Raw genomic sequence first — 23,974 nt, forward strand, 5'->3', positions numbered from 1 at the left:
ATAAGGTAGTTGTCCATCTCAACAGTTGGATGCAACGTTGTGCTAGGAGTGCGCATATCTTGTCAAACTTTCATGTTGTTGTCGATCACATGCAAACATGGACAATGAGATACAAGGGAGCCCCGTTACACTTGCCTAAGATGATCAAGCCCAAAGTGGTTGAGTTGAAGGCATGCATCCAGAGTTAGATTCGGAACTATGAAGAGCTCTCACAACTCATCACTAGTTTGCAGGCTTCCCATGCACGGGTGTTTAGAAGCATGGATTTTTTTGTGCGCACACATGCAATCCAATCTATTGGGACACTTACTAAGGCAAAGACAAAGGCACAAGTTTGACTGGAGCTAGACTCATACTTTGACGAGTTGATGTGCATAGCCATCAATGCAGACTTGGCAATCAAAGTAGACACTATGCACCAATATGTCGCAGGTCCGACTGCACTCAAGATAATGATGTGCATGTTATCAAACAAGTTGGATAGAGGAGCCAAAGCAGTGTACTCGGATGCAACAGAGGCAAGAGTTCATTTCCAAAATGATGTCACCACATAGTACATGGACACCATCGCGAACTACCAAGCTTGGCATCAATTCACCACCGTCGACAATCATGAGGATGTTGAAGATTTGTTTTTCCCACAGTTTTCGAAGTCATAGTGATGTCTTACACAACTTACTCAAGCCTATTTTGTCTCACATGGGTACATGTGCAGATTGTATGTAACGTCATGTCAAGTGGAAGTTCAAGTGTCAATAGCTGAATGTAACAGTCATAGAGTAGTTGAAGAGTCATGAGGGTAAATGAACAGTCACAAAGGGGAATTTCAAGGGTCACCCCACCCTTTTCTATATATAGTACCTCATAACTCATTATAGAGGCTTTTGGTCAACCAAGCTTCCGATAGGAGTGTCTTAGAGAAAGCGTGGAGAGTATTGTAACGAGCCTTGGCTTCTCCATGGTGCAAAGCTAGTACATCTCTTTGGAGGAGTAGGCAACAATCACTCTAACATTCTGCTACCCAGACTAGTGGTTGGTCAGGGTTGTACTGTATGATTGGAAATTTCACTTCTTAATATAACAAAGGCAACACATTTCATGCATATGTTGTTATTGTATTTTAGCTATCTTGGCTACTCTAATGATATATGTATATGTTCACTTACGCATGCATGTATGGACTCTTTTTGTATAAATATGTGTGAATCTTACTGAGATGTGATGTTGGTTCAACCATCAATTTGGATTGTTAGCTTACTTGCTTTCCAGTTTGTGATGCATCTTCGCTCGTTTGTTCCCTTCCAAGCCATGTGCTTTCACAGGTTTCCAAGCAGCACACTCACCTCACTTTCTGTGTGTTAGAACCATTTATGCACCTTTCTTGGCTTGTTGTGCATGTCACACGCTTGCTACCAATAAGGACATCCTGCTTACCTCTGCGTGCAGCCGTGGTCAAGGTGATGTTGTATGAACCACTACTGGGACTCCTACACCAAATGGTTTGAGTTCTAGTTGGGACTTCTTATCGAGGAGATCCCCTGACATGTTGGCGGATCCAGCACCGTCAATAGAAGGTTATAGGTGACAAAATCTCAACTCAAATAATATTGCCAGAACTTGACAAGGAAGGAAAAATAATATTGGAATTTGAAGTAAGAGAAACAAGAACTCGATAGCTTTGAAATCAAGCAATTTCAGAGTATCTCATCAAGTGGAAGAACTTACCTGCGGAAGATTCCACATCAGAGGATGAGAATTTTATAAAAGATCATCCAGAACTACTCAAACGTTGAGGACAACACCTTTTTGAAGGAGAGGGGCATGTTATGTCCCTATAATACTATTGTATTCCCTCATTGTTCTTGTCATTGCAGCGCCCTTATTGTTATTGTTGTTCCCATGTAGTCCCAATATTGTTATTATTGTGCCCCATAGAAGCCCACTCTTGTTATTGTTGAGCCCTTACATTATTATTGTTATGTCGACTCTAATTATATTGTGATTCCTTAGACTCCTATATATAGAAAGGAGGTTTTGTCATTTGAATCATCCAAGAATTGTCATTTTTTTAATGTAAAGGAGGTTTCACCCTCGAAGAGGCTAATTTTGAAGTCGTTGATCTATCTCTTCTTCTATTTTGTGAGCTGGTTGCATAACATATTCTTATTTTATAGATAAATATTTCTTCTAAAATATTTGACTTTCAAGACAATTTCTTTTTGATTCATGTAAAGAGGACAACCCAAAGGTATAACAAGTTCTTGGTACAGAAACATTTCATTTATGTATTTATAAATATACATAAATAATATTTGAAAACAATCACCTTTGATAATCTTGTGAATCTTTATTATAAAGATGCCAAGCAATTGAGTGTCGAGCAAGGGAACAAACGTAATGTGTGGAGCATCTTGTATATGATATTAACATCTAACTTAGATTATGGGATACTCCACCAAATCCAATTATGGAGGGTTGATACTTTGAAAATGGGTGAGGGGTGAGATGAACACATCTAAGCATGGTGCATAAAGTAATACGTAATGGATAGAGGTAAAGTTTGGAGAAAATATAGGGAAGGAGGATAGAAAGGCCCATATCAAGAAACTTAACAAATAGCTGAAGAACTCACATCCACATCTAAAATAAATTTTATGTGGAAGGGAAAATAAAAGGAGTAATATCATGAGGAAATTAGTATCTTCAAATCATACATCTGAGTGTGTAAGGAAGAATGAGACACGGACCTTTGAAATTTATAATGAACTTGTCCACATGATCATTTAACAAGAATTTGGGACTAATGAGATAATCAAGGCAATAAATAAGAAATTAAAAATTCATACCATATAAGAGAAAAGTTACTAAAGATAGTCTATGATTTAATTGAATCTTTATTGGGGACTCCATTAAGGAAATAATTCCATTAGTGGGGATTTTAGACCATAATGGTTGATGTGTTTAAACTACTAGAAAAATGGTTGTTGTGGTTAAACTAATAGAATAATGGTTGTTGTGGTTAAATTAGATGGTGGTCCATGCATTTGGACCCTAAACATGTATGAAGGAGAGCCAATGGTAAAGAGATGGGTCTCTCGGCTCCATGGAATTTATTTTTGTTGTAGTTTATGATACCAAGTAAGAAGAAACTATGATATGTAAGAATTAAATTTACAAATATATACGGATTGAGAGCATGGTCATTTAATTTAATAAAAATTATGGATATTTTTTTATATACTTTATTATGTATTTACTTACACTATTATAATGTAATATTTATTTATTTTCATGATGTAAGTCTTATTTTCCAAATTTTTAATTTATGTAAATATCCATTCCATAATAATCTCATGAAAAAAATGAACTATATGACTTTCTTTGAAAGAAATTTTAAACTCCCATCAGACTTTCTTTGAAGTAAATTTTAAACTCCCATCAGAAGCTCGAGATACCAATAATCTTTACATCTTAAATAAGACACTATATTTATTTTTCTATGAATTGCTAATCCTTCCTTATCCGTTATACATTGCATCATCTAGAAGACTTTTATTATTTAAACTTTTTCTATTTTAAAAAAATCTAGAATCACAATAAAATAATTAATAAAAAGTAAAAACGCTACAAAATTTTGATATTTCTTAATTTATATAAACAAAATAATTTTTACTTTACCATATTAATAAAAAAACAAAATAAATATTTTCAACATTAATATTTATTATACATATTATCCTTATAGTGAAATTGATAACATCATTTTTTTTTTCATAATTTCAAGAATTCTTTAGAAGAACAAATTTACATAAAATTTATAATTAATAACTTTCATAATTTAAATAAAATGTATAATTAATAGCTTTCATAATTTAAATACTAATGGTAATTAGTCTTCTCAAGGCTTACCAAATACTTTACATTTTAAAAAAAATAACAAACTAAAATATATTTCAATTTTATTTATAAATAAATAATTCTATATCCACAGTAAATCTTATGATACTTGTGAATTAGTAAAAGAAACCCTTTGTCTCGCCAAATAGACAAAGCATCTTGGCAACGTATAATTATATTAAACGTTAAACTGCAACGTTTCTCTTGTTGAACTGCAAAATTTGCATTACCTTGGTACCTGGTCAGCAATGCATGCAGGAGGGGGAGGAGTTGGAGCGGATGGCACATAAGATGCAGTTGCAGATGCCTGTGACAATCCACTACTTGTGAACGTAGTGGTTTCGGAAACATAAGAACCCGCAAAAGCAGGCTTCGGGGGATCCTGTAAGCACGTCACGGAATCACTTGAAAGCATGACAGTGACTGCAGACATCGGTGGCCGAAGATGGGATTCATCTTGTGTACACAAAAGACCAACCTGAATGCATCTCAACGCTTGCGCCTCGTCGCATGTTTCAATTATCAATGGATCAATCAGTTGCGCAGTATTTCCTTCATTGTATAATCTCCATGCCTGCATAATCACACCGGTCTGTTACTATGATGAGACATATACACGTCGGTCCACATATCCACAATATGGGCAGTGAAATCCGTGACACTGTCCGTCACTAAACGGTTTGTAAATGAATTAAATAACACGGCTCTAGTTAACTCTTAGATATGTAGATTTGGATATAATTGAAAGAGATTCTCACCCATCCTAAAAGAGTCTGCATTTCAGGTGACAAATTGTAATCCCTGTTCTTTCTTCCAGTGATAATTTCCAGGAGAAGAACGCCAAAGCTATACACATCAGTTTTTGCAGATAATATTCCCCCCATAGCATACTCTGGCGGGATATACCCGCTGCATATCCAATGTACAATGTCAAAGATAGGTTATTTGCAAAGCAAACTGTGTTCATAGATAATTAATTAAATCAGCATAGCATAGAGTAAAACATATTGTGTGAGAGCGATGGTTGATTGAAATCTTACTAAGTTCCAGCCACTATTGTGCTGACGTGAGTTTCGTCTTCAGGAAAAAGTCTTGCTAACCCGAAATCTGATATCTTAGCATTCAGTTGTTCGTCCAACAACACATTGCTTGCCTTAATGTCCCGATGAATAATCCGCAGTTGAGAATCCTGGTGAAGATAGAGAAGCCCACGAGCTACTCCCATTATGATGTTGTAACGCTTCTCCCATTCAAGTTTTTTGCGTTTGTCTGTATCTGTAGCAATGCACGAAAATAAATTTAAACGCTCTCGAAACATTAATGTTTGCTATACATAGAAAATGAAATAGAAGTCACTCACCGAATAGGATTTTATCAAGACTATTATTGGGTAGATACTCATACACAAGCAACCTTTCTGATCCCTCAGCGCAACAGCCGAGTATGTTCACAAGATTTCTATGCTGAATTTTGGCCACAAGATTAACTTCATTGAAAAATTCCTTTCTTCCTTGGGTAGATTTTAAAGACAGCTTTTTAACAGCGATTTCTTTTCCATCCTTAGTAGCTCCCTGGGATTCGAACACAAAAAAAATTGCAAGTATTAAAGCTTGATTGCCTTGCTACAGTACATTTGTTTTCAAGCTAAAGTAAAACGACAGTCTTCGCTTTCTTATAAGCCTATGTTACCTTATATACAGGGCCAAAGCCTCCCTCTCCAAGCTTGTTATCATCATGAAAGTTTCTCGTAGCAGCTACTAATGTTTCCATTGTAAATACCATTTGTCGATCATGACGGATTAGTGGGCCATCCTCGTCGTTGTGATCTGTACGACGAAAACACGGAATTATATTAGAAAAATATAAAAACAAAAAATGAAAGCACGGAATTATATTAGAAAAATATAAAAACAAAAAATGAACGTTTTTATTTTTTTAATTTTTTTTAACATTGAAGGAAACGTATACCAGCTTTCTCATGACATGTGTCTGAAAATATAATAATTAAAAAAATTGTAAATCATATAGATAAATACGATAACAAGTATTATTTTAAATTTACCAAATTTAATTGGATTTTTTCAAAATACATTCTAAAATATTTAATAAATGATTTTTTAATATTTTATTATTGATATCTAATGTTACTTCACCACTATTTAATAGTTCTCTTCACATGTCTTTCTACACTGTATCAGCGACAGAAGCGGCATTAACTGACAATATCCAGAAACTAGTTTTTAAGGAGAACATGGTGTAATTCGAGCATTCTGGTTAATAGAGGAGACTTGCCCTTTAAAAAATATTTTTCATTAATAATTTAATGATGAAGTTTGTACTGACCCGCATACTGTTTGTATTGTATCGTATCTTATCTGTGATTATTCATCATATCATATTTGGAAATATACTATTCTTGACAACCCATCGGCTCTCTAATTGATTGTGGGCCTGTGTGTAACTGTGTAATAAATCTAAGACTCTATTAAATATGGTCACTCACACCTGTTTGTGAGTCTGAGTAATGCTGCAGTAAAATTAGAATTCTATTGAATATCGTCGCTCCATTACGGCTACAATCATAGAGCAGCTAGAGAATTTTAAATAAGTTACATTAAAGATAAATTTTACGGGAAAAATTAAAGGTTGTTATATACTTGGAGTGCAAAAACAACTGTAACTTGATTTTACTTGGACTACTCTAACACCATCCCCTAAATTTGACCAGGGATATTACCCTGGTCTCATTCATCAACCATCTCACACTTGAGATCTCCCATTTCCCCCTCAACCCAGCCAGATACAGTACACTTGCCACTTGATAATCTTCAAGTGGTTCATTTCACAAGTTGATGATTTCATGCACCACTCTAGTGCATGTCTACCTTAACATCCACCCTAACAATCCCCCTGATCCCCCCTAAGCTTGACTCTACTAGATTAACTTAGTCCCATTCAACAACCATGTCACACATGATATCTCACATGCATATCACTGGTACATCTCCAAGTGGTCAATTTTACAACTTGATGATTTAGTGCACCATTACACTGCATGTATGTCTAAACAAACTCTTAAAGCCTTACAACATTGAGTGTTGCTGGGCAACATGTATGTCCAAATATCAAGTCTTACGACTTCCTAGGAAAATACACTTGCCTCTAATAAGATTCTACAACTTAAACTAAAACCCTATTGACACACCACAAGTACTCCTTCACTCTATTTCACTCCATCTTCCTTCTTTCTCTTGTACATACCACTTCTTATATATCTTGCCCAATCCATAACTTAATCAGAGTTTCAACGCAACTTGGACTGGCCTAGTCCAGGCAATCTCTCATTAACACGCACAGCTTTTATCAATTTAGTGGGCATCATTATTTTTTATCACAACTGCCACACCCTTTCACAATAAATACACACTTTCGCAACAAATACACACGCTTCTCCATGACCTCCAAAAACATGTTTTCCAATTTATCATGTCAATAAGACCCTTCTCAAGAAATACACACTTTCACAACAAATACACACGCTTCTCCATGACCTACAACAACATGTTTTCCACTATCAATGTCAATAAGACCCTTCTCAACCATATGGCACTAGGGCTGACTTTTTGGCTGCCTTCTCTGATCTAAACCGCGCACGACCAGGTTACACATTATGCCATGCCCTCCTCATTCCACCTCACCATTGCCGCCACTTATAGCTTTCCTCTAGAAACTTATAAAAACAACGGTCAAATACAACTAAGTTGACACACTTATGCCCTTCATCTTTCATCTTTGAGTTCTCTTCCTTCTTTTCTAAATCGTTTTGCCCAAATAACACAAATGTCGTACCAAATAATAATAACAGGAAACAACTTCATGTGCAAGGCCTACAACATTTATCAATTCGCTAGTTTGGTATTGTTCACAGGGCCTAACAGACATCAATTCATAGGTTTCATAGCCTTACTTCTTTGTATTTGTGAAGAGAATTCACATACGCAGTGAGACAACTCAAACAGACTATAGCAAGACACGGATAAACAACTCGCTCCTACTCATCTCCAAAAACATCAAAAGGATAAGTAAGAAAAAGTCGTCAGCGTTGGCATTTTGTTTATTGCACTCTCACACATTTCACAAGTGTTTCTCTTTTTAAAAATACAAGCAGCCCTCCATCATTGAGTGACCTTCTCTCTACCCGGAAAAGGTGCTTTACCAGCTTTATCTGAAACAACTTCCCACGTTTCCGGCGCCTTTTGCCTACTAGTGCTTTTGTCGCAGAGGCTCCCTGCTGTTGTGGATGCCGCCAAAACCACCTTCTGAAGAACTGAGAGCAGATTTGAACCATTGCAAAGTCGTTTGGCCGTGGGTTTATTTATGTTCTTAAACCCCAGAGAGGTAAAAGATGAAAAATGACATGGCGTACTTGTTGAAATCGTAATTTCAACGCAGCGGCAACATTGCCAGAAACCGTTCAACATACCCGCCTCGAACTTCTCGGACCAGCTTTCCGGCGAAGGAATAATCCGGCAAACGAACCCGATGGAATATGGTGGCGCCTAAGTGTTTCTGACCTGACATCAGCCAACGTAAGTTTCTCGGGTGGTATTGTTCAGTCATATGATGCCTTCCGATATTCTTGTGAGCCGTCCAATCTGCCTGATCGTCCTCCGCCGTCGATCAATGAAACCTGCATACCTGCATACGAGCCTGCAACGATTTAAATATTTGCGTGGAGTAAAAACTAAGTCTGGTTGACCATACCTGGTTTTAATGCAATGTCATATGCGTTGGTGAACTTTTAAGTTTTGTCCATACGGCACACAATATTGCATTTAGTTTTGTTGACACATAAAAATATTTTTTTGTAAAACGTTGACTTTGTATGGCATTGTATTATCGCACACGGGAGGAGAACAAAAAGATATATGTGTGTTCGCAGCAGCGAGGAGGATTATGGAGTTGTTATTGGGCATGGGAGAAACGTAGCAGCAGCGGAAAAACTGTGTGTATTTTTTTTGCACAAGCAGTGCATAAAAAGATGTGGAGCGCATATGTATATGAAATGTTATTGTTGCACATGAGATTTGTGTAAAGCGTAGCAGCGAAAGAGCAGGGAGTGCTCAGAATGAAGACCAGCACATGAAGCAGGTGAAGACATTGCAGAGTAGTGCATAGATTTTATTAATGAAGTGGATTTGCATTGAAATGCAAAAGAAAAGAATGCATAAGTTTTTTTGTAATGTGAAAACCCAGGAATGTAAAAAAAGGGATTTCACTCAGATGTAAATGTAAATTTATTTTACAGAAGTATGTGTAAAATGTTTTTCACAGCAGTGAATGTAAAAAGGGTTTTACAGCAGTAAACCCAGCACAGTGAAATCTCAGGTGGAGAGAAAAGACAGAGTTTTTGTTTTTGATGGGTGAATGTAAGTTTTGGTAAATCCCTCTCAGCAAAGAGGATGAATGTTGTTTCAGGCTTTATATTTTAATCAATAGAAATGTTTTTTATGGTTGTGTAATACTCTGTTATGAGTCATTTTGTTTTAAAAGCTTCCCTGTGCAAAAGATCCTGGAACAGTGGAAACAGAGCATTGCCTCTGTGGTGTTAATGTTTGTTTGGTTATGGTATTTCCCCATTCAAAAATATCCAACAGTGGTATCAGAGCAAGTCCAGGCTCTTTGATGGTGACAGAGCTGGTTCAGGCTCTTGAAAAGTGTCAAAAAAGCTGAAGGAAAGATTCTTGTTGCAGCAGAGAAAGCTTCTCCAGCAGTGTGAAGTTTCAGCCAAAGGGATTCAGGTATTTCTCAAGTTTTTAAGTTATTGTTGAAGAAACAGTAAGTCATTTTAAAAACACAGTCAAGTATTTTGGAGTATAGTTAAGAATGGCAAGGTCAAAGAAGAAAGCCTCCAAGCCTGCTAAAAATGTGTCTCCCTCCTCTACTAAACTAGAAGGCAATCCATTAGAATACATTTTATTTGAAACCCCAAAGTTTGATGGAAACTTTGATGTATGGGAAATAATGATGAGGGCTTTCCTAATGTCTGAGGGGATTGAAGTCTGGGAGTCAGTGATTGATGACAGCAAGATGGATAAAGAATCCATGGAGTATGATGCACAAGCAGCAAAGACTATTTTGGATGGACTGCCTGATTCTGTGAAGAAGAATCTAGGAAAATGTTCATCAGCAAAGGATATTTGGGACAGACTGCATGACCTTCATGCAAAGGGAGCGCTGACCATGACAATGAGTCAAGAAGAACCCATCATAGAAGCTGAGAATGAGAAGCTTGACCTCATCAAGCTTCAAGTAAAAGAAAGGGATGAAGAGCTTGCCAAGCTTAAGAAAGAGCTTGACCAATGCAAGAAGAAACATCATGAAGAAGTCATATCCATGACAAATCAGCTGAATAGTGCAAAGAAGCAAGCAGATGTCTTGACAAGTGAACTTGAACAAAGACACAAGAGGGTGAACAAGCTTGTAGAAGAGATTGGACAGTACAAGGTAGAGGTCTCCTCCCTTAAGTCCGAACTACAAGAAGCCAAGAAGCAGGCACAAGGAGCTGAAAAGAAAATGGAGAGCAGTCAAGCAGAAATCTCCAAAATGAAGTCAGATATTATCTCCTTCAAAATAGTGGCAGCTGAAGCTACTCGTAGCAAGGAAGAAACTGAGGAACAACTTGCAAAGAAAAATAATGTATGTGAAAAGTTAGAAGAAGAGATTGTCCTCCTCAGGAAGAAGGTTGAAGGGATGAACAAGATCATGAAGAGCTCTCAAGCTCTGGATGACATGCTCAGCTATCACAGATCTCAATTTGATAAATCAAGACTTGGGTATGTAGGTGAACCCTCAAACAAGGATGAAGATGCTTTAAGCAAAGGAGATGTGAAGAAGCCAGAAAGAAGTTGTGATGCTCCTAGTTCCAGCAAAGGCAAGGAGAAAAATGAAGGCTGCAATAGAAGAAATCCAGCTCCAAGAAGAAATGTAGCTGATGTCAAAGAGGTAAGAGGCAATTGTCATCAACAAAGAATCTCAAGGCAGCAAGGCTTCAGAAGTACATCAAGAAAACCTCCATCTCTCAGGTACCAAAGTTCATTTTTTGGTTATTGTTATGCTTGTTCAAACTTTGGTCATATGGCAAAAGACTGTAGAGCATTTCATGGAGATAAATGTTGTGGTCTTCGACAACCTCCAAGAAACAATTTTAGAAGAAATCATGAAATGTTATTCATGAACAATGTTGAATGTTTCAAGTGTCATAACATTGGGCATATGGCACGTGACTGTAACTTGACATGGGCTCTTACACAAGCTAGACCCATGCAAAAGAAGAAAGTTACACAAGTATGGAGAAGGAAGGAAAGGCAATCTGAAAACCCCTTGAACTCCCCAGTGGATCTAAATTTGTTTTGAGAAGAGTCTGCCAAAAGAAGACAAGCATACACTAAAGGGGAGCTTGAATTTTTTTTTTTTTTTTGCTGAACTGTATTAATAGTCATTTGTTGATGAAGGATGTATTGCAGCGCAGCAGTTGCAAATGAAATCTTTGTTAATCCCTCTGAAAGGTAATATGCAGCAGTGATGAAATCAGCAATGTTTTTGCTTTGTTTTTATGCAATATGCACAGAAATGCATAAAGAAGAAAAGATGGCAGCGCTGAAATGTAAAGAGCAGCAGCGAGATAAGAGAAAAATGCAAAGCATGGAGACCCTCACAGCAGTGGGAAGATAGAACATAAGACAGCAGTTTGGAAATTTTTTTTGGAGCACATGGATTAGAATGAACAGCAGTTTAAATTTTTTTTGTGGTGCACATGCATTGAAATGCATAGCAATGGAATGTAGTTTTCCTTTTATGTAAAGTGAGAGAATATACTCACAGCAGAGTGAGTATAATACACAGCAGATGGAAATGTTTTGTATTGGGAATGAAAATGCAAAGCAGTGAGAAGAAAATGAGAAGAAGGCAAAACGCAGCAGAGCGTAAATGCCCAGTGGCTGAGAATGCAATGAAATTTTTCACACAGCAGTGAAAAATGTAATTTCTTTTTGCATGCAATGCAACATGCAAAGAAATGCATAAAGAAAAACAAGGACAGCAGATTTTTAATGCACACTGGATGTATAAGAATGTGTGTGGCAGCAGAAAGCCAAAGGAATTGCACAGTAGTGCATTGTGTAAAAAAAAATGAAGACTAAGATTGTGTGAAGCAAGGGTGCATAAGAAAAGGCAGCAGCCTGTGTTATTTTTTTTGTGGAGAATGAAGTGCCAAGAGTATGGGCACACAGCAGTATGATGAAACAAAAGGCAGCCACAGTGCAAATTGCAGAGGCAACGCAGCAGCAAATAAAAACCCAGGGATGACAGTCTATGGTTATAGTTATGGACAGCAGCATGATGGCAAGAAGGAGAAGCACACAAAAATGCAAATGTGAAAAATGCAGCAGCAAGAAGTTTTGAACAGCAGCACATGCAAAAGAAATTTTCCTTACAGCAGTAAAGGTAAATGTAATGAATTTGTTGTTCAATGAATTGAAATGCAATATATGCAACAGCAGTGAGTGTAAGAAATGTTTACAAACAGCAGTGTAAATTTGTAAATTGGGACAGTGTAATTGTTCCAGAAAAGACAGAGTATTTTGTCTTTGAAAAGTGCAGAAGCAGTGCAGGTGTAGACACAGCAGTGTGGGATAGACACAGCAAAGAAGATGGCACAACAGTGCAGCAGAGAACATGCAGCAGCATAAAAGAACATTGTAATGAGTTTGCACACACAGCAGTGCAATGATTGTTTGTTTTGGAACTGCATTTGAAGCAGTCATTTGGTGAAACCCTCTGTTAAAGAGGAAGGTGCTTTTCAGCACAGTCATTTGGTGAATCCCTCAGTCAAGAGGAAGGTGCTTTTCAGCACAGTGACATGGTAAATCCCTCTATCAAGAGGATGATGCTTTTCAGCATAGTCACAGGTGAATCCCTCTGTCATGAGGAAGGTGCTCTTCAGCACATTGTTATGGTGAATCCCTCTGTCATGAGGAAGGTGCTCTTAAGCACAGTTTCAGGTTAATCCCTCTATTAAGAGGAAGACAACTTTGTTTGTTTGTGAACTGCATCAGAAGCAGTTGGTGAATCCCTCTATGTGAGGAAGATATCTTTGTAACAGCAGTACTAAGGAATCCCTCTACGAGAGGAAGAGTCTGGGTATGACCGAATGCCCAGCTGTTGAAATTAAAGGGGAGTGTTGAAATCGTAATTTCAACGCAGCGGCAACATTGCCAGAAACTGTTCAGCATACCCGCCTGGAACTTCTCGGACCAGCTTTCCGGCGAAGGAATAATCCAGCAAACGAACCCGATGGAATATGGTGGCGCCACGTGTTTCTGACCTGACATCAGCCAACGTAAGCTTCTCGGGTGGTATTGTTCAGTCATATGATGCCTTCCGATATTCTTGTGAGCCGTCTGATCTACCTGATCGTCCTCCGCCGTCGATCAATGAAACCTGCATACGAGCCTGCAACGATTTAAATATTTGCGTGGAGTAAAAACTAAGTCTGGTTGACCATACCTGTTTTAATGCAATGTCATATGCGTTGGTAAACTTTTAAGTTTTGTCCATACGGCACATAATATGACATTTAGTTTTGTTGACACATAAAAATATTTTTTTGTAAAACGTTGACTTTGTATGGCATTGTATTATCGCACACGGGAGTAGAACAAATACATATGTGTTCGCAGCAGCGAGGAGTATTATGGAGTTGTTATTGGGCATGGGAGAAACGTAGCAGCAGCGGAAAAACTGTGTGTATTTTTTTTGCACAAGCAGTGCATAAAAAGGTGTGGAGCGCATATGTATATGAAATGTTATTGTTGCACATGAGATTTGTGTAACGCGCAGCAGCGAAAGAGCAGGGAGTGCTCAGAATGAAGACCAGCACATGAAGCAGGTGAAGACATTGCACAGTAGTGCATAGATTTTATTAATGAAGTGGATTTGCATTGAAATGCAAAAGAAAAGAATGCATAAGTTTTTTTGTAATGTGAAAACCCAGGAATGTAAAAAAAGGGATTTCACTCAGATGTAAATGTAAATTTATTTTACAGAAGTATGTGTAAAATGTTTTTCACAACAGTGAATGTAAAAAGGGTTTTACAGCAGTAAACCCAGCACAGTGAAATCTCAGGTGGAGATAAAAGACAGAGTTTTTGTTTTTGATGGGTGAATGTAAGTTTTGGTAAATCCCTCTCAGCAAAGAGGATGAATGTTGTTTCAGGCTTTATATTTTAATCAATAGAAATGTTTTTTATGGCTGTGTAATACTATGTTATGAGTCATTTTGTTTTAAAAGCTTCCCTGTGCAAAAGATCCTGGAACAGTGGAAACAGAGCATTGCCTCTGTGGTGTTAATGTTTGTTTGGTTTTGGTATTTCCCCATTCAAAAATATCCAACACTACTTTCGCTACAGTGTGTGAAGTGTAACCATATATTGAAGCAGGTTTTGAAGATTTATAGGGGCAGAGGAGAGGAGTCTTTCCCTCAACACTTTAGTGTAGAGATCAAATCTGAACTAGACATGAGTTTAAAACTCAAAAATTTAACGCCCAGTAAACCAGAGTAAAAATTTGGAGCAAGAAAATAAAACTTTGGATTACTTCACGAGGGGGTTTCATAACAGAGTGTAAAGCCCAGTGATTGTTTATTTTCAGGCTGTCACCAAAGTTTGCTCCACTATTTTACCCTTTTGATTTCTTCACATATATATTCAAAAATACATTTCAAAGGCATTAATTTATCACAAAGTCGAAGTATTAAGACATAATATGGGCCCTTGTACAAAATATATGATTTTTGAACTTACAAATGTTGTGGAGAGTAAGTAATAGTTGGGGAATAAATGTTTGACCATACTATTTCACCAATGCTTCATTGAATGCTCTTTCGTTCTTAATTACTTGATGTGTGCTGTGGAATGGAGAATTTGTACTGGAGAACTTCATTTAATCTGTCATTTAGCTTACAAACAAAAATCCGCAACCTGTAAAAAAAATCTACTTGACAAGTATGGTTGTTGTCAATGTATTTAACACGGTGGTTGGGATTAATTTTCCAACACTCACCCTTAATAACAATTGTTTCCATTAACAATTCTCAAACAATCTTTGAGATAAACAAAATTTTCACGTGTCAATGGCTTTGTGAAAATGTCTGCAAATTATTCCTATGACTTGCAGTGGTGCAACACAATTTCACCATTGTTAACTAAATCTCTAATAAAATAATATTTAGCATCAATGTGCTCAGTCCTCTTGTGAAAAACAAAATTCTTTAATAGTGCAATCATGGAACTATTGTCACATAAAATAGTTGTTGTTCCCTCTTGGTCGTGGCATAAATCCCTCAACATTCTTCACATCCAAACTTCTTGACACGATGTTGTTGTTGCGGCAACATAGCTTCTGTTGTTGACAATGACACTATTAGTTTCTTCTTGGAGACCCATGAAATGGCTTCGAACCCAAAATGAAAAACATATCCTGATGTGATATTTCTATCACCAACACTTCCTTCCCAATCACTGTCAGTGTAACCAACCAACCTAAAATCATTTTTTGCGGTGTACGAAATACCATACTCCTTTGTCCCATTGACATACCTTAGAATCCTCTTGGTTGCTTACCAATGTGTCCCCTTGGGTGTCTCCATGAAATTTTGATCCAAAATGGATCCAGTTTTTCCTCTAGAGAAAAATCTTCAAATGCAGATGAAAGTGGGATCAAGTCGAAGTGCTCATCGACACTATTCCAACAGTGTGAACGATGCGTAAATCCAAGTCCGGATTAAGAAGTTAGAGTCAGTCAAAGTTTATGGAGAATTAGGCCAAAAAGTCAAAAAATCAAAGGTCAATGGTCAACGGTTAACCAGGTCAATGCCAACGTCAGCAGGGACACGTGTCACCTCGAGAATGAGCCATGGGTCCTCGATGATGTCAGCAAAGGAGGTGACATGGCAGATTTTGATTGGTTGATATGGGCCAATCTGGTGCTAACACGTGGTAGCCCGAATTTTTCCCGATGTGGCCTTATTTCCAAAATTTTGGGGATCAAGGAGAATTGAACCCCTAACCTCCCAGAATGACTAAGTCTTTGCCGAAACTAGCTCACGAGTTGGGCTAATGTAATTCATGTTAATGAAAGTGATAAGTTTATATTTATTGTTTATCGAGATTGGGTTGCCAAAAAGAAGGCTGAACCATTGGGGTCAACCCCACGGCCGCCAGACATTTAGATTTATCGTTATCATATAGTCCACAAACATATTATAATATCCCACATTCACCGCAAATCACAACAACACATGGTATATCATACCATATGATTAATGTATCATATAGTCTGCAAACATATTGTAATATCCCACATTCACCGCAAGTCACCACAACACATGGTATATCATACCATATGATTAATGTATCAACCAACAGAGCCAACACATAATACATTGCATATATGTTGTAACAACATAACAAACAATAGAATGGTCAGGTGGGGGTTTCGAACCCTTGACCCACCAAAACCATATATATGCAACAACTTCAACGCATTCCGATAACCAACATATCATATGTTCGGGCTTGAAACAAAGCCGAACAAAAATTTTATTAAACAGTTGTAGGTGTCGAACCTGCCATACCACCAGTGCATAGACCGAGGCAGTTTTGAGCAGGCCGAGGTGGTTTTTGTCAGCAGAGAGTGGTTTTGCAAGCGCAAAGACGGTTTTGGATCATTCTAGGGGGTCTGGAGGTCACAGTAGCAAATATGGTAAAGTTTATACTCGTTTGACTAGAAATTTCAAGCTGAACGCAATGGTGAGGTCCATTTTTTCATTTGAGTCTCTGTCTTTGAGTTCATACCTGTAACAACATTTTGAAGACAAAATAAAGTGGTCAACATTAGAAACTAAAGGACCAGGAGACGTAGCCAGGAAGTTTGGTGAACTCCTTTATTAAATTTTGTTGTATTGATGTGTTTGAATGTGTTTTCAATTTGCTTATGTGTTTATGTTACTTGCAACCTTTTCAGTCCATTGCACTAAGTAACATAAACAACTTCACATAAAGTCTGTAATACCTTTTTCATTAACGGATCAAGTGGTATCAAAGCTCAAAGGTTTTTAAGGTTTGACAAGTTTGTGTGAAGATTTGAAAGCTTACTAGGTTGAGGCTCGAATGAGGTGAAGGTGAACTTTTTGAGGCAAATCCAGAGATAGAATGGTCTTTTCACAAAGAAGGATGGCGGATGAAACTCCACTTGGGTCAGAATCTCAATTCTTGGATGGTTTCATGACGATACATGCAATGGTGGAAGAGATGTATCGTGAGTTTAAGAAGAACAAAGATGAAGGCACTTCATCACCTAAAGATCAATAAGATAAGAGAAAGGGAGGAATGCTTCCTCCACCATCTCCTCCATCATCACCATCATCGTCATCATCATCCTCTTCTTCTCATAAATCTCGTCCTTCTAAGAAGAAAAAGAATAAATCCTCTTTGATCAAATCAGATGTAAAATTTGATTTGATAATTTATGATGGAGAACTTAACGCTGAAAAGCTTGATAATTGGATAAGACAAATTGCAGTGTATTGCAAGGTGCAGAAAGTTGTTTCAGAAAGGAAGAAGATCCTACTTGCTAGCCTTCGACTTGGAGGAACCGCACTTGTATGGTGGGAAGGCAAGACACAAGAAGATCTCCAAAAGCATGGTAAAGTCATTTCAACTTGGAATGAGTTTGTTTATTCTATTAAAAAACAATTTTATCCTTTGGCTTATATGCAACAAGCAATGACGAGTTCGCAAACACTACGTCAATTAGAAGGTCAAAGTGTTCAAAGTTATACTCAGGAATTTCGTAAGAGAGCTTTGACATTAGGCATATCATTAGGCTCACCAGAGACATTATTGAAATACATAGGTGGTCTTCATAGTTATTTGAGGCATAACATACTTTTGTTTAATCCAACTAGCTTAGATGATGTATCCGTTCAAGCAACTCATCTAGAAGCTAGAGGCAAAAATGTAACTCAAGATGTTGGAAAATCATCCAAACCTATTGAAAGCGAGAATAAAGGCAAGAAGAAACTTAAATGAAAGGAGAAGAAAAAAACAATATGAAGAAAGATAAACCTTCATGCACTCATTGTAAGAAGCAAGTACATGATGAGGCACACTACTAGTCATTGCATCCAGAATTGAAGCTTAAGAAGTTTGGGAGTAAATAGCAGAAGAAGGTTGTTGCTATTCAAAAGAACTTGGGATCAGATTCAGGTGATGAGACAACCATTACAGCTACATGTATAAACGGTAAAGATTCTAAACCATCTACAAGTACTTCTTCGCATTCTGTTGATAATGGTAATGATGAGAGGAAAAGAAATGAGATATTTCACATTAGAGTCATTTCCAAGCATACTAAAATTAATACTTTATTTGATAGTGGGCCACAAGTTAATTTGATTCTGAAGAAATTGTAAAGAAGTTGGGTCTAGAAACAAAACCTCATAAAAATCCATATCCATTAGGTTGAGTGTGTGATAAAACTAAGCTACAAGTGACGAAAAAATGTAAACTTCGTTTTGCTATTGGGTCAAAGTTTGTAGATGAGGTTGAGTTAGACATAGTCCCATTGGGCATATGTGGAATTGTACTAGGAAGTCCATACTTGTACGACATAAATGCTATCTTCTATCGAACTGAATATAAGTATCAACTCACTAAGGATGGAATTGAATATATTGTAAGGGCTCATAAACTCAAAGATAACTTCTCTCTCATAAATTCAGGACAGATGAAAAGGATTGTAAATTCAAGTAAACAATTTTCACTTATGATTGTAAGAGCAAAGGTTATTGATAAATCCGATGCCTTCCAAGGCTGTAATCCTAAATAGAAAGCAAATCTAGTTAAAGTTGTTTCCGATTATGATATTCTGTTTCAAGAGCCAAGCGAGAGATAGAACATGAGATTTATTTGCAGCAAGATGCTCCACTACTTAACATTGGAATATACAGGTTATTAGCTCTAGAGCAGAGATAAAGAATCAGGTACAGGAGTTGCTCGATCAAGGGTTTATTCGACCAAGCACATCACCGTGCACATCACCTATTGTGTTAGTGCGAGAAAAAGACAGTTCGTGGAGAATCTGCATTGATTTTAGAGCATTAAATAAAATCACAATAAAGAATCATTATCCTATTCCTCGTATTGATGACTTGTTAGATCAATTAAATGATGCAGTTTACTTCTCTAAATTGGACTTGCGAAGCAGCTACCATCAGATCAGAGTTGCAAAACAAGATGTATGGAAGACTTCTTTCAAAACAAAGCAAGGACTCTATGAATGGATGGTTATGCCTTTTGGCTTAACTAACACTCCAGCTACATTCATGTGAGTCATGAATGATGTATTTAGGCCATTCATTGATGATTTTGTAATAGTCTATTTAGATGATATTCTTGTTTTCAATAGAACATGGGATGAACATGTAAAGCATGTAAAGCAGATTTTAGATGTTTTGAAAAGAGAAAATCTCTATGTAAAACTGTCAAAATGTGAATTTGGCAGAACATCTTTGAATTATTTGGGTTATATTGTAGGGGTGGTGAATTGAAGATAGATCCCTCTAAGGTTGAAGTTATTGTAAATTGGCCTAAGCCTAATACTGCTATAGAAGTTAGAAGTTTCTTAGGGGCAACACAATATTGGAGAAAGTTTATTGCTAACTTTTCTTTGATTGCAGCTCCTTTACATGCTTTGACAAGTGTGAAACAGGTGTTTTAATGGGGAGGCAAACAACAGAAAGGCTTCGACACATTGAAAGAAAGGATTAGTACAACACTAGTACTAGCACTACTAGATCTTCATCATCCATTTGAGATCGAAACAGATGAAAGTGAATATGCCATGGGGGCAGTGTTGATGCAGCACAGAAAGCCTATATGTTTTCATTCTGAGACATTCACATCAGCAGTAGTTAACTATCCTACATATGATAAGGAATTATATGCATTAGTTCAGAGTGTTAAAAAGTGGAAACATTACATAATGGGTAAAGAAACAATCATACACACAGATCATCAACCACTTCAATATTTACACTCACAAACTAAATTGCAACAATCAAGACACTATCGGTGGATGGGTTTTCTACAACAATTTCATCTTGTTATCAGATATAAGAAGGGCATACATAATAAGGTTGCAGACATGTTATCAAGACCAATTATAAATGCATCCACAATACTTAAGCATAATTCAGTAATTCATGAAAGTTACATTGAACAATATGCTCAAGACATAGATTTTAAGGATGTATATGCAACTTTAAGTCATGGCAAGCAGGTAGAAGAATTGGATTATTTCATAAAGGACAAACTCTTATACCATTTGGGAAAGTTATGCATTCCAAAAACTGGAAGAGTTAATATAATTCAAAAAGCACATACGGCTCTCATATCAAGTCATTTTGGTGTAAGTAAAACAATTGCACAATTACAAAGATTCTGTTATTGGCCACGAATGAATGAGATAGTTTCTAGATATATTAAAGGATGTACTATGTGTGCTACAAGCAAGCCAAGTAATAGAAAATTAGGCTTGTATACTCCACTTCCATTTCCTTCTCGTCCTTGGGAAAGTGTTTCCATGGATTTTGTTGGGGAATTGTTGAAGTCTAGAAAGAGTCATGATTATTTGTATGTAGTTGTGGATAGGTTCAGTAAGATGTGTATTTTGACACCATGTAGTAAACAGGTCACAGTTGAACAAACTGCAAAGTTGTTCTTTCAAAATGTATGGGCTCATTTTGGGTTACCCGTTTCCATTGTATCCGATCGAGTTTCTCGATTTGTCGAGAAATTTTGGTTAAGTATATGGGAGTTAATGGACACAAAGTTAAAGAAGAGCACGCCATTTCATCCACAAATATATGGTCAGACAGAAGTGGTCAACAGAACAGTGATACAATTGCTTCGAGGATATTGTAGCAAGCATCCCAAACTTTGGGATGAGCATTTGTGTTATGTGCATCATGCTTACAACCATGCAAAACATTCTTCTACTCAGAGATCTCCTTTTGAGACTTGTTTTGGTTTTATACCAATGTCTCCCTTAGATTTTGTCTTTGGTAAAGACATAGTAGTTGATGGACACAGTGATGTGAAAACCAAGTTCATTGAACAAATTCAAGAAATTCACCAGGCAGTACAGGAACAGCTAGAAAGAAGCCAAGTAAAGTATAAAACGCAACATGACAAGCATTGAGTTGAGCATAGTTTTCAAGTTGGTGATCAAGTTTGTACATCAGCAAAGAAAGATTGCAATGGGAAGGTAAAAAGTTGAAACCAATTACATATGGTCCTTTAAAAATACTTGACAAAATTGGTGAAAATGTTTTCCGCCTAGATCTACCAACTTATATGCAGATTTATTCCATCGCAAATGTTGAAAACTTGTGATTGTATGAGCCTTCATTGATTGAAGATCCTGAAGAGCAAGGTCATCTACCTTCCATTGAAGATCTTTTGCCTAAGTATCTTAATGAGCTACATGAGGATAAAGTTCTTGACAGGAGGATAAGGACTTCATGATAGGGAAATGTTGAGTATCTTCGAGTTGGAATTAAAGGTACAAATCCAAGTAAAGCACGATGGATAGATATCGAAAAATTCAAGGAAATTTATCCTCACTTACTCGACAGGTAAAACCAACTTTTGGTGGTCCAAAATCTTCCAATGGGGAGGAGTGATCCAAAATGGATCCAGTTTTGCCTCCACATCAAAATCTTCAAATGTAGATGAAAGTGGGGTCAAGTCAAAGTGCTCGTCGACATGATTCCAATGGTGCAAACAACACATAAATCCGAGTCAGGGTGGAGAAGTTAGAGTCAGTTAAAGTTTATGGATAATTAGGGCAAAAAGTAAAAAAAAATCAAAGGTCAACTGTCAACCAGGTCAATGCCTACATCAGCAGGGACACGTGTCACCCCGGGAATGAGCCACAGTCCTAGATGATGTCAACAGAGGAGGTAACGTGGAAAATTGTGATTGGTTGATATAGGCCAATCTAGTGCTGACACGTGGCAGCCCAGATTTTGCCCAATGTGGCCGTATTTCCAAAATTTTGGGGCAGGGAGGATCGAACCTTGACCTCCCGGAATGGCTAAGTCTTCATTGGAACTAGCTCACTAGTTGGGCTACCGGAGTTCTTGTTAATAGAAGTGATATGTTTATATTTATTATGTATCAGGATTGGGTTGCTAGAAAAAGGTCGAACAATTGGGGTCAGTCCCACAACCACTGGACCTTTGGATTTATCGTTATCATATAGTTTGCAAACATATTGTAATATCCCACATTCACCACAAGTCACAACAACACATGGTATATCATACCATATGATTGATGTATCAACCAATAGAGCCAACACATAACACATCACATATACATTGTAACAACATAACCAACGACGGAATGGTCAGGCGAGGGTTTTGAACCCTTGACCCACCAAAACCATATATATGCAATGACTTCAATGCATTTCGATAACCAACATATCATATGTTCGGGCTTGAAACAAATCCGAACAATTTTTTTATTAAATAGTTGCAGGTGCTGAACCCGCCATACCACCAGCGCACAGATCGAGGCAGTTTTGAGCAGGCCGAGGTGGTTTTTGTCAGCAAAGAGTGGTTTGCAAGGGCAGAGGCGGTTTTGGATCATTCTAGGGGGTTTGGAGGTCACATTGGCCAAATATGGTCAAGTTTATACTCGTTTGACTTGAAATTTCGAGATGAACGTAATGGTGAGGTCCATTTTCTCATTTGAGTCTCTGATTTTAAGCTCATATCTGTAACAGAATTTTGAAGACAAAATAAAGCGGTCAGCACTAGAAGCTAAAGGACCAAGAGACGTAGCCAGGAAGTCTGGTGAACTCCTTTAATAAATTTTGATGTGTTGATGTGTTTGAAGGTGTTTTAAATTTGCTTATGTGTTTATGTTACTTCCAACCTTTTCGATCCATAGAACTAAGTAACATAAACAACTTCACATAAAGCCTGTAATACCTTTTTCATTAACAAATCAACCTTGAAACCAAGCTTATTGCATACATTAAATCAGCCTAGTTATTTTCAAATACATCAAACTTCCCACCATACTTTTGTATAATGTCATATTGACATTATTGTTGCAATCTTCTTTTCTCAACTTCAACCCCATGACAGTTGGAGTTAGTGCGGGCTTGCTATTCTGCATATTAAACCTCTTTAAAATGTCTACTACACACTTTGCTTGGGAAATAAAAATACCATTTTTTGTTTTCTTCACTTCTATACCCAAAAAATACCTTAACAACCCCAAGTCAATTATTTCAAACTCACTTTCCTTAACCTCTTTAAAATCAGCGATGAGGAAAGCATCACTACCTATAAAAATAAAATCATCTACATAATAAATAACAATAATAAGCTTACCACCACTCTCTTTGATGTAGAGAGTAGGCTCGTTGTCGCATTTGTCGAAACCATTGTCTAACAAGTAAGCATCTATCGTACTATACCATACACATGGTGCTTGCTTCAGCCCATAAAGAAATTTCCTCAACCTATACACCTTGTCTTCTTGGCATTCTACCTCATAACCAGGTGGTTGCACAACATATGCTTCCTCTTTCAGCATTCCATTCAAGAACCATAATTTTACGTCCGTTTGATACACTTTCCATTTATGTTGTGTGGCAATCGACACCACCATACACACTGTCTCCATCCTCATGACTAGTGCAAATGTTTTTGCATAATATCTTCCATGTTGCTGCTTTTGTCCTTTGATAACTAGCCTTGCTTTATGCCTTTCAATCTTTCCTTCAATGTTGCTCTTGGTCTTATAAACCCACTTCACTCCAATGACTTCTTTTCCTTGTGAAAGGTCCACTAACTCTGATGTGTTATTCTTTTCTATTGCTTCTATTTCTTCATTCATTGTCGCATCCCATTTGTCTTCTTTGATTGCACACTCAA

General features: G+C 37.2%; 1 protein-coding gene across 1 annotated transcript in view; it reads right to left on the minus strand.

Annotated features, from left to right (window-relative positions):
- Positions 1–4,123: 4,123 nt before the first annotated feature.
- Positions 4,124–23,974, minus strand: part of LOC149174796 (cysteine-rich receptor-like protein kinase 27) — a 57,308-nt gene continuing 37,457 nt past the window's right edge. The window contains exons 3-7 of the mRNA XM_089420964.1: positions 5,587–5,723; positions 5,258–5,468; positions 4,938–5,172; positions 4,656–4,806; positions 4,124–4,471 (exon numbers count right to left, since the gene is read on the minus strand). Of these exons, the coding sequence (XP_089277090.1) occupies positions 4,124–4,471; positions 4,656–4,806; positions 4,938–5,172; positions 5,258–5,468; positions 5,587–5,723 (1,082 nt within the window). The remainder of the gene's footprint in view (positions 4,472–4,655; positions 4,807–4,937; positions 5,173–5,257; positions 5,469–5,586; positions 5,724–23,974) is intronic.

This window comes from Pinus tabuliformis, chromosome 4_1, assembly GCF_031772625.1.
Source record: "Pinus tabuliformis cultivar Carrire ecotype Pingquan chromosome 4_1, CPIR1, whole genome shotgun sequence".
In the NCBI taxonomy this organism is placed as follows: domain Eukaryota; kingdom Viridiplantae; phylum Streptophyta; class Pinopsida; order Pinales; family Pinaceae; genus Pinus; species Pinus tabuliformis.